The 11817-nt window shown below is 52.4% G+C and overlaps 1 protein-coding gene across 3 annotated transcripts in view; it reads right to left on the bottom strand.

The window, feature by feature from the left end:
• Nucleotides 1-271: 271 nt before the first annotated feature.
• Washc4 (WASH complex subunit 4) overlaps nucleotides 272-11817 on the bottom strand; it is a 47721-nt gene continuing 36175 nt past the window's right edge. The window contains exons 27-33 of one of the 3 annotated variants that reach the window (XM_003461735.5): nucleotides 8993-9059; nucleotides 8465-8551; nucleotides 6369-6516; nucleotides 4261-4357; nucleotides 3574-3770; nucleotides 3211-3310; nucleotides 272-2240 (exon numbers count right to left, since the gene is read on the bottom strand). In XM_003461735.5, coding sequence (XP_003461783.1) covers nucleotides 2176-2240; nucleotides 3211-3310; nucleotides 3574-3770; nucleotides 4261-4357; nucleotides 6369-6516; nucleotides 8465-8551; nucleotides 8993-9059 — 761 coding nt within the window. In that variant the 3' untranslated portion in view covers nucleotides 272-2175. Of the gene's footprint in view, nucleotides 2241-3210; nucleotides 3311-3573; nucleotides 3771-4260; nucleotides 4358-6368; nucleotides 6517-8464; nucleotides 8552-8992; nucleotides 9060-11817 lie in introns of those variants that run through there. The other 2 variants (XM_063255493.1, XR_010049480.1) reach the window with 2 other exon arrangements.

Here is an 11817-nt window from a genome sequence, read left to right as displayed (position 1 = left end):
CAGGATTTCACTGTGCAGTTCAGGCTGCCCCTCAACTCCCTGCATAGCCCAGGCTGGAGCCTCCAAGCACTGGGATTACAGGCGTGAGCCACCACGCCCGGCTTGCACACATTTAAAAAACCTGTTTAATAGTACAAACATCACAAAATGGTGCAAGCCTTTCTAGAAAAAGATCCCATATATTTTGACTTAAGGAGGACCCCCCCAAGTTAACTGTAATTACTGGCTTAAGACATTCAATTCTGAACATGAACAGCAATGAGTTTTCAGATCGTATTTATCAATGTTTTATTTATACAGTGTACTCACTCAGAGCTGGGAAGGGGAGAGCCCCACTCAGGTCAGGTCACGAACCTGCCACCTTCACAAGCTCTAATGAGAGCAGACAAAGGTACACTTAGTCCTTAACTCCTGAGAATCTGAACCTCATTAATTTTTCTGTGAACTTAAAACCAATGCTCACATTAATTTTTAAATTACAGTATGTCTGCAAAAATGTTAACATTCATTCATTAGCGAAGCAAAGCATCAGCTAAAGGCAGGATTAGCGCAGGCCTGAACACACCGAAGCCCCGCGGCTCTGCACGTCAATACCAGAACTCGTAATGAATTCTCCACACTGCAGTGACACCATTTTAGACTAAGGATCGGGTAACTGTGCGCCCTTCCCGCCGCTGGATATCCAGGGAGTGGGCAGGAATGCCCCAGTGCGCTAAGACAGCAAGACGGGGCCCACGACAGAGGACGGGCAGAGGACGGCACTCTCCCGACTGGGACCCTACCCTAGCAGGCAGGCTGGTGTCAGGACGGTAGAATCAGAAAGCCACACTGTTGCTATGAAATGGCAATTAATTTGATATAATCAAATGCACTATCATTAATATAGACATTTATAATCATGGAAATATAAATTATTATGCAGCATGCTTTAGGGCCATGTCTACAGTTAGTACGAATTAGGAACGTTAGATGCTTTAATCCGCTCTTGTCCATACTCTGTGCCGTGTCTGCATGACAAACAAACCCTCTCTCCTTCACGTTCTGTTTCTTCCGACTTTAACAGTGCCGGTGTTCACCTGCGCTGGGCTGGGGAAGCACCTGAGCCCGGCCCTGGCCGCAGCTGGGCACAGAGCGGGCACGTTTGCCCGCCGCTTCCCCGATGCTGTTCGTGTCCCACTCACACTTTGCTTTTCCCTGGAAAGGGACCACTTCACTGCATTTTTAAAGGGGATGATCAGCCCACTGATTGACTAATAAACTTTTACAGAAATAAAAGTGGGCTGCTGGGAAGTAAATCTCCTAAGAAGCTCTCTGCACTTTTCCAAGTCCCAGAGTGGCTCATGTCACTGGTTTTACTCTCCCAGCAGTCCCTTTCCCAGCCCGCACAGGGCAGGTGTTCAGCCTTGTCAGAAAAAGTCTGCCCAGACCAGCGCCAAGGAGTCACCTTAACCGGACACAGAAGAAACCTGAGTTTAAATGTGGAAGCCATTCACTCTGCTTTCCTGTCGCCACGCCAGTGTCGTCCCCGAGAATGACACGGCCAGCTGGGCTCCCTGGCGTCCGCTAACCTCCTCGGGGTATGCAGCGCATCTGAGTTTAGAGCGGTGCTCAGGGCAGGGCCCGGAGCAGGGCACACGGGTGTAAACTCCCCGCGGGGAGGGACACAGTGGCTCCTGCAAGGCCCACTGAGCGAGGCCCACGTGCAGGCTCCTCCAGCGCCGCTGCCACCTGCACATGTGCTCTCGGAGTGAGACCACAGGCATCTCCTGCGTGGTCAGGCTCAATCCTTTACAAAAGCAACAAACTGACTTAGAGACAGTACGCACAGAACTGCCGATGCCTGGACACACGGAGCCCAGAGAGCTGGCAACGCAGTTACACACACGCAGACTCCGAGAGCGCCGGGGCACCCCGAGGAGTCTGGATTCGCTGTCTGTGTAACTTCCTGTCAGATAACTGTTCCAAGGAGCATGTTCCCGCCTGAAGTCCAGGGAAAGTCCAATTTTACAATCTTTCAACTCTGAGAAGCAGAGCCTTTGGAAGCGGAATGGTTAACTTCAGAGCGCTGCCTTCGGGAAGCCGCAACATCCAATGTTCTCCAGGACACGATGCACCGTAGTTACGACCTCCATCTCTGGCTAAAGCGCGAATGCACCGGGTGAGGGCAGCGCGGCATCATTTCACCACGGGGTCGGCGGACACGGCGCTGTCCGGGTCTCCACTGCTCGCTTTTGTGTCTTCTGGAAGCAGAAGGAAAACGATAAAGGCCAGATTCATGTTCATTTTTTGAAAGTCTGTAAGAGGTAAGTAAACTCAAGAAGTGATGTATTACTAAATTTCAAACTCAGGAAAGGATCCATCTATCAAATAGTTCTCTAATATTTAATTTTTTAAAAACGTCTCAAAAGAACACCTTCAAATGCTGACTGTGGCGGCGCACAGCTGTCACTGCAGCCCTCGGGGGCAGGAGCAGGCGGCCTCCAGCCTGCTGCATGCTCCAGGCCGGCCTTGTGTCACGAGGCGCTACCTCAAAGGAGTGAGTGACATTTTAAAACCCCGGAGGCCGCAGAGGTCGCACCGGCTGTCCCCGAGAGCAGGGGCCACCTCGCCGGGGGTCCCCTGCCTGAGCGCCGCCACTGCCAGCGCCTCCCGAGGGAGGGCTCTATTTACCCTGTCTTGGAAATGAACCTAAACATAATACATTCAAGTTTCCGTTTAGTGAATACGGTGGTGCTCTGGCGGGCAAACAATCTGTCCTGGGGTCCTGGGACCCTGGGACGGACGGGCGCGTTCCCGGGCCGTGGCAAAGACGGCTGCGGCTGTGTTCCTCCCCTGACGTCACCGTGTCTGCCACGGAGCCGGCCAGACGCGTCTGCTTGTAAACAAATTGCTGACGAGCTGGGGACCACTGCGTGTCCCAGGGGCCTCCGCTTTGCTAACAAATGTTACTACCTCGTGCAATTCTACAACGGCTGGCTCTGGGCCTAACAAACAGCAGCTAAGGTTTCCTTACAGGCAAACTAAGGCATTCTCTAAGCAACTGCCTTTACTCAGTGTAAGAAGAAGAGCACTTTAAAGCGATTTTTGATGAAGAAAAACATGGCGTTTTACACGCAGACATACAGAAGTCTCCCACGAGGCACCGAGAGAAGCTGGAGTCCCCGTGTGCCCCGCGGGGGCCGGCGTCTCCCCAGACGCAGCCGCGCTCACCTTCCTTCTCTTTCTTTTCCTGGTTCTCCTCAGCTGCAGTCTTGTCTGCTCTGAAGAAGATTCTCGCACTGCTCAGTGAGAAATACAGCAATTCGAATTCCTAAGTAAATAAATTTGAAATAAGAGGGGAAAGTCATTACAGTAAAACATCAAACGTACTCTCAGTAGCTCTAGTAGGATTCCCAAATACAGAAACCACCCCGGCACTCGTTAAGGTTTGAGTCATAAGGTTTGCAAACGCCGTTAATGCTAAACCCGCTCCCTTTACCCCGTCCATCTCGCGGGTTAAAGTGGGGTTTCCACACGGCTGGCAGCTTGCAGCCCCGAGCGCCGAGTCGGAGCAGCACCCGCCCGCAGGCCCACCTGTAAGTAGACGTCCAGCCGCTTCTGGGTGAGATTCATGGTCTGCAGCAGCTTCTCGTCCTGGCTGGCCGCCTGCACGAGCTGCTGCTTGGCGACCGCCCGGATCTCCTTCACGTACTTCTCTCTAACAGACTGGAACCAGTGCAGCGAGTCAAACTCCTGGTACTGATCCAAAAGCTTCAGGATGTACGCCACACCTGCAGCCACGAGAACCAAAGCCAGGGCACAGTGAGCACAGGAGTCCTCTCCACTCCCGCGCCAGCAGCTCCTGCACTAAGCTTGTCATTTCCAATTAACCCTCTCAAATCATACTGTCCGGCATAAATAGGGTTAGCAAGACGGCTTAGTTGTTTCTTAAGAAAAAAAGTGTAAAAGCATAAAGAAATAAAAAAGAGAAAATAACTGAAGAAGAAATTAAATAAATCCCATAGCCATGAAAATCACCTGGAAAAACATAGCCGCAGAACAATAAAAACTTCCCCCACTCAGAGAGAGCCCCAGGAATCGATGGGGAAGCCAGGAGAACTCGGCGCAAGACGCGGAACTAAGGCCAGGACAGAGCCCGGGCGGGCGGGAGGCAAGCTGGGCGGAGAAGCACACCCTGCTGTAAGCAGCACACAAAACCACGGCCAAGAGCCCGCGCCAGGCGGCCATCACGTGAGCGGGGAAACGGTTCCATTCGCTTACCCATGGCAAAACCATCATCAGTAAAGGCAGCTCCGATTTTGTTTTTTTTATTCAGTTTCTCCTTGCAACTAATGGAATGTTCTACAAAGTTGAGGGTCTAAAAACAGATAACAGGTATGAGAGTCAAAATTCAGTTAAGGAAACCTTTGAAATTTAGCTCCTGCAAGAGGCGTGTTGAAACTCATGTGCAGCACCGCGTTCGTGTCCTCCAGTGCGCAACACTGGCCTCGGACACGCGGTGCCTGGGGAGAGCGGCCATCTGTGAGGTGGGCACTACCCTGTCACCACCACCCGCCACAGGGCCGGCCGTTACACAACAGCACCTGGGTTGGACACGAGGATGCTGGTGGACTCTGCGGCCCCACCAACAGAAGTGGATGGGCAGTATCAGAAAATGGGCCTGTCCTCCTTGGGAGCAGAAGCCTCTCACACACAGGGCAGCCCTCCCGCCCCTGCCCGTGCTCCCTGACACCGGCCTCTTCCCGTATTCTCAGTTCCAAAGAGGATTAGTAGCCCTTTAGGTAAAGGATAAATTCCTCAAAACAGTACTTTCTCTTGAAATCCTGCTTTTTTAAAATGTCTAATCAAATCATTCAGTCGGCAAAAGATTCACCGAGACTCACTGTATACCAAACACTTCTGAGAAGCTGGTCAGCACCTGGCGTCCACTCCAAGTGGCCGCGGCAGAGACGCCGTGCACCTGCAGCCCGCGCTGACTGCCCGTGGCCCTGAGTGTCTGGTGGGAGCCAGGGTAACTGACAAAGTGGAATTTCTCTTCTATAAAATTTTAAAGAGGCCGTGTCACGGAGGAGGGCAGACCATGCTAGGTGCGACAGCCCTAACACCCTCCACTGGAAACAAAATAAAAATTTTACTTTTATTGCCTAGGAAATGTATTTGGTGACCAATCACATTAAGTGTGAAACCTCTTATCAGCTCGGGTTTTTTTTGGTATGGGGAAACTCAGGACTGCGCGCTTGGCAGGCAAGTGCTTGTGCCACCGAGCTGAAGTCCCAGCCGTGTCAGCTCTTGGTCCACAGCCCGCCTTCTTCCTAGAGCAGATCACAAAGGAGAGCACAGAAGCAGCGCCCATGGCAGCCTCATCCCCGCCTCCCTGCGGCTCAGGCTCTCCCCACTTCCTGAGCTGGCCGCAGCGCCAGCAGGCCGGACGGCCTTGCCGTCTGCCTAGCACGAAAGGACGCGCACCGCGCGGACGCCTCTAAGAATCTTTGCCGTGTCACAGTTAGGAGAGCGGACGCCGAAGGCATAAATCAGAAAATGCACAGAGAAAACAGCCCTCTGCAGGTGACTGGCTATTTCCAGTCCCACTAGGCACCAACACTTACGCACCATGTAAGAAAACACAGTAACGGTCCAGGCACCAACACAGAAGTGCTCGTTAAACCATGGAGCTCTCCACTTGATTACAGAAACCGAACAGGAAGCCACCCTGCCCGCACAGAGTCTCCCAACTCCTGACTCCAACCTCCCCACTGCGGCAATTGTCTTCATAATGCGATTTGCAAAGCCTGAGCCATACACAGGCCACTAGAGAATCAGAATGGGGCACTCCACAGTCTCAGAGGAGAAAACAGTCACAGTTTATTCTAGGCGTGTTTACTCTCCAGCAGAATAGTTCTCAAACAGCAGGCTCTGGAAGTGCCCGGTCAGGAAAAGCTCCCTACTACGGCAGTTCATGCTGCTCGCACCAAGCCCCTCGGGCGGGGTGCGGTGTAACTCTCCCCGGAGACTCTGGTGCACACGTAACAGCACACACTCAGGTAATGTGAGAACAGCGGGACCGGCTGGGGATGCAGCTCAGCAGCACAGCGCCTGCCTGGCAAGAGTGAGGTCCAGAGTTTGGTTCCACACACACACACCAGCAGAACTTCTCTGCAGTCTATTAATACGGAGCCCTCTTAGCCACAGATAACCTCCTTCTGCACAGCTACTCACTAAAACTTCCAGGGCACACTGCCTGAGGTGACCTGCAGCTTTACCTACATCAGAGAGTCAGGAACACAGTCTGCCTCATGCTATAAGGAAACCAAAATTTACCAATATCTTTTTTTAAAAAAAGTTTCGTTTTAAGCTCTGCAAATACTCACTAGAGGAGGCACAATGATATAGAAATTTCGGAGGTGTATGTTCTTTGGCCTTCGAAATTCTGGTGCAAAAACATCCACAAGCATTTTGAAATACTCTGTGCCTTCCGCAGAATTTCGTGTGTGATCACTGAGAACTGAGTCCAGATGCCTAAAAAACAAACAAAAAAGAACAAAAATAAAATAGTAGAAATTGCTTTCGGTTCCTTCTTCAAAAGCAGGTGTCTTCTGAAAACCCCTCCTCCTCAGGCAGGTGAAAAACAGCTCCGCCTGTTCAGATCGCGCTTGGAGCACCCCGAGCACCGCGGCATTGGCCAAGTCGCCCCAGTACAGAGCTGCCCAAGCCTCAGGAGTCCCCTCCCCGTGAGCGACTGTTCCCTTTTAAATGTCTCCTCACCTCCACCTGAACCTGGGTCTCTTCCAAGAACTTAGCTGCCCTTTTAACCTTCAGAACGCGACTCCTCTTTTTCTTGGAATCAAAGTGCGTACTTTCAAACTGTCACTTCTCACAGTCCTCACAGCAGATATTCCTCAATGCACCCGGTGCTGCATGGGGCAAGCCCACGGGCCGCCCACAGGCCAAGGAGCAGGGGCACCTCATCCCACCGCCCGGCCCTTTGTGGGTGGCCACATCCCGCCAGGAGCCGCCAGAGCAGCCCCCACGCCGGCCCTCCCGGGGCACCCTGCACATGGCTCCTGCAGGAGATCCACACGCACGGTGCAGCCCGCCAGGCCCTGGGTCGGGCTCTGGCACTGCACAAGGTAACAGTAAAAATCTTTAAATGTCAGTTTTCACGGATCATTTTCCCAAGCTTGTAAAATTCACAGTAAGAAAAGGAGTCCAGCCAGGGCCCTCTGTGAACACCTCTGCCCTCTGCTGAAAGTGGCCTTCCCACTAGCTGCGGGACCCCGTCACCTGTGAGGCCCCACCGAGCCCTCCTCGGACAAGCCGGACCCACGGCCACCCTCAGCTTCAGCCACAAAACCTAGAGGACAGCACTGCGCTCCTGCTTGCCCAGACCCCCTCCCAACAGCTTCCAGAGGCTAACTCTGGGGAAGATGGCACCATCCCGCCGACAGTGCAGGCCGCTTCCGCTCGCGGACACACCCTCCATACTCGCGCGCCTGACTTCCAACAGCTCCGTTCTCCCGACTGCCGGCACCGGCACGAACCTCGCTACCCAGCAGGCCCCGGTGCACGGCTCTGCCCTGCGGGGAACGGGGTGCAGCTCACAGGCGCACGCATGCGTTTTCCTTTTTGACTTTTAAAACTGTTGAGCCTACCAAACAGTTAAAACCCAGGGTAACAACCGCTGTACCCTCAGCTAGATTCTCTCATTTATTTGCCTGCTAAACAAATTCTTGTTTTAAGCTACATGACAGAATCACTGCTGGCTCTCTCTGGAGACCGCGCTTCCGGTCAGCCACTAGTATCTGCAGTGAAATGGAATCCGATCTGCACTCCAGCCTCCCGCTCCCCCCGCTGCCCTCCCGGCTCAGCGCCGCACAGGCACAGGGGAGGCGCGCCGTACTGCGGCAAGGTTCCGGAGCACAGGAGAGGAAACCCTGGCTTCTACCAGAAATCTTCCCCAAGTGAACAGAAACGGGGGGAATGAGTTCCCAAAGGCGCCCGCCCTCTGGACTCCCTTCCTGACCCTAAGTCTTCAAGTGGGAGGGATGTGCTCCCACCACACTTAGGGGCCCAGAGGCACAGGGCTGGAGGCTGCACACTGGCCGCACGCTCCGCAAGACCCCCCTGCAGCAGAGGGGAAAGACTCAGGGCACTGCAGTTTAAAAAAAAACCACGGATGAAGCCAAGACCATAATTCACATAGTAAAAAGAGCGGCACCTACATTACACACCACCCTACAGGCTGCTCTTTAATGTTTTATACAAACACATCTTTGTTTAGTTTTTCAAGACAGGGTCTATGTAGTTCAGGCTGGCCTTGATCTCTACATAGCCCAGATGACCCTGAACTCAGTGATCCTCCTGCCTCAGCCTCCAAATGCTGGGATTATAGGCAAGTATACACACCCACCTAGCTAAACACGCCTTTTTAAACTTCCAAATTTAGATTATTCCAAAACTAGGTTACCTTGCTGCTTTTAATGTTTCTTCTGCAAGACCTTCTTCTTTCACTAGTTCTTCAAAATTTACAATATCTTCAAGATCAGGCACAAATCTATGTAAGAATTTGGGAAGAAATTTATTAAGGCAACTAAAATAGGTGCAACTGACAGGAAAAGGGGTACTGTTGACATTCCAGTATTGCAACTATGTGTTTCAGTGGTACTGTAATATCCCCCCCTCGTTGTAAATCAGATTTTAGTTATCACATTTTAACCTTTATAATCATGTACTCTATTGAGACTAATTCATAAGCCATAGTGACAAAAATCACTTAACTGTAACCTTAAGAGAAATAAAGATTTTCAAGTCTAATGGAGATTTAAAATGAGGGAAACAGTCTAATTATAATTAGCAAGATTAGTGGTTTTCTTCCATTTTTCTCTCAACATATACAAACAAAAACCTCCATAGTATCACTTAAATCACAAGAGAAATTTATATAACATAATCTTAAGCGGTATCAACAAGTCAGAAATGAGGTTTGCGTCCATACCTAATGGCCTTGCTGCTACAGTGAAGACCACCAGATCGGATCATTCGTACATAGCCCATGGCATTACCTTAAAAATCACACAGAGAACCAGTGTTTACATGCAGTCAGGTACAGGCTTCTGCTCCTAAGCTCCGAACATTCTGCTGTTGCCCTTCAGTTCTCGTCCCATAAACAGTGAGACCGTGGCGTATTTCCACACTTACAAAGGTACAGTGACAGTCAGCACATGACTTAGCTGAAGGTAAACTCACTAAACGCACCCGGAGACTACACGTGTGACCAGACATTTAAAATCCGTCATTTCTCCCCTCTGCCCTTCAGAGGCTTCCCACACACACCACCCGCCCAGAAATCTTTAGTAGATGCGGACAAATTTATATTCCCAGTACGGATTTCACTGAGGTCCAGGCTTCTTTCAATCCAGTATGCGTATCCATCTAGGAAAACGTTCCCATGTAAACAACCACGGCAGACGCGGGGTCTTCGCGCCCCTGCCACGCTCCCCCTCGGAAGCTGGCCCCTGCCCTGCGGCAGCTGGGGGGGGGGGCACCTGTAAGCCCCTTTGCCTCCTCCCCTCCCTGCCACTGTGCGACTCGGCACTGGACAAGCGAAGGCCGCTCTGCCCGGGAAATGCAGCCTGGGGAGCACGTGCACCACTCTCACAGCTCTCACCCTACTGCAGACTTCCCCGCCGGGTGCCCTGCCACGCCCCGGCTTCACCCGCACCACGGAGGACCTGTCAGAGCCTCCAGCCGCGGCTGCTCGAGCCCCACAGGTGCAGCACCACTCACAGGCCAGCAGCTCCGCCACACTACCAGCAGCCTGCAGTCCCAGAGGGAAGCCCAGCCTTCCAGCGACGGCACAGCCAGCCCCCCACGATGGCCCCTGTTAACTGCTTCCAGCCCCACTCCGCCTCCAAGGGCCCAGCACACTCAGGGCTCTGCGCTCACTGTGGCTCTGGCTGCTGCTCTTTCTCCAGATAGCACGAAACTTCCGTCCTTACAGGATCCAGGTCCCTGCTTAAGTGTCACCTCTGGGAAGTCCTCCCCAAGGATCCCTGCAGAGCACGCACACTGCCCTGCAGATCTGCCACCACTCACCCACCTCCCCCAAATGGTAACATCGAACTGCAGGAGCAGAGCCTTTCCGGTCCCACTGCTCCGTCTCACAGCCAACACGGGGAGGCGAGGGTCCAGCACGAACTAAAACAAGCTGAACTGAAATGACCTGGCCAAAAGACAGACATGCTAACCGTCAGCAACTCCACATCACCAGAGCAACGCGTTTCACCGTTAACCACCCTGCAGGGACCACTGCACCTCGCTCAATGCCACCCCAACTGTCTGGTTTTGTTGGCTTCTTGACACAAGGTCTCATTATGTGCTCAAGGTGGCCTGCAGCTCACAGCAATCCTCCTGCCTCAGCCTCCCAGGGTGACAGGGGTGTGCCACCACACCCAGCTGTTTTTCCTTCTCACGAGAATCTTGGGAAAAGCAAGTACCTAATTTCACTATTTCTTCCCCCAACTGTCACACCAGCAGCTAGCTGATCAAAACTAACAGGTGGGCACAACACAGTGGTGAGGAGCCAGACTTCCTGGTTCAAACGCAGACTGAAGCACTTGCTAGCGGCAGGGCTCTGCCCAAGCTATGCGACTGCTTTACATGTCAGTGTCCTCGCCTGGCGGTCAGCTCCGGCGGGGCTCAGCCTTTGGCCAGCGTCTCTCTGAGCAGCAGCAGCCCCTGGGAATGAAGGAAAGGGAACACCGCCTGGCCGGAGGTTCCCTGAGTGACGGCACACGCGCACCGCGCGCAAAGCAAAAAGGCTCCGTCACCAGCAGCAGGTGGCACCAGGACTCCACTTTGCTCCCACCTCCACTCCTTTTCTCAAAGACCGGAAAGCACACTGCAGTATTTTTCAGGCACAGACAAAGAATCTATGTTTTAAAAGAAGCGAGTAAAGAATAAAGTGTTGAGCTAAAGAGAAGAGGGAGCGTTCCCCAGAGAGAGCACGCTGGAGGAGCAGGGCCACGCCAGACCCCATCTCTCCAGTGGCCCTGGGTACGGAGGCGTATCAGGGACATGAGCTGAGGGAAGCCCGTGACCTAAGTGTTACTTCTTCAAATAAAGTCCTACTTTCAAAGAACATAAAAACATGGAAACTGTTGTAAAGGCAGTATTTACTCACTGAGGCAAAACTCTGATGTGCATATACGGAAAAACAGTTACAGCAGCACTCACCGAGAAGGCAGAACACCAGGCGCAGAGCAGACCGGCCCAGCTCCAGGAAACCAGTTTCACTGGCATCTAAAATCTACTGCTCCAGTAGTTTACCAACGAGGCCAGGAAGGACAGCATACGGCTGTGATCCCAGCACTCAGGAGGCCAAGACAGGAGGAGCACAGCAAGGTCAAGGCCAGCCGGGGCTATGTACTGAGTTCAGGACCAGCCTGAACTACACAGTAAGATCGTATCTTTAAAGAAAAGCAAGCAAGCTTGCCATCTAACGTGACACCAACTGCCTCCTTAGATAAACGGTGCTGAGCTGGCATTTCTCATGTTGAGCAGCTTAAGATAAAAAGTTTATGAAGATTCTCTAAGCTCCTACACACTAAAACAGAACAGGAAAACTTAACATGCAAACCAAGTAACTGGCACAGTTTAGGCCAGCCCTCGTGAATTCACGCCAGATCTAACTAGTCACATCCTTCCCACAGAGCAACAAGCCGCTCGGGAGCAAAGCCTGTCTGCAAACCCAGCACATAGCAGAACGTCTGGCCTAACTGACGCTTAGTAAATGTTTGGTAAAAGAAATCAATCCAGGAG

This window comes from Cavia porcellus, unplaced genomic scaffold (genome assembly GCF_034190915.1).
Source record: "Cavia porcellus strain 051 isolate PalLab524CR breed Dunkin Hartley unplaced genomic scaffold, mCavPor4.1 scaffold_8, whole genome shotgun sequence".
In the NCBI taxonomy this organism is placed as follows: Eukaryota; Metazoa; Chordata; class Mammalia; order Rodentia; family Caviidae; genus Cavia; species Cavia porcellus.
The sequence above is the reverse complement of the archived record's forward strand: the minus strand, read 5'-3'. Positions and strand labels throughout refer to the sequence as shown.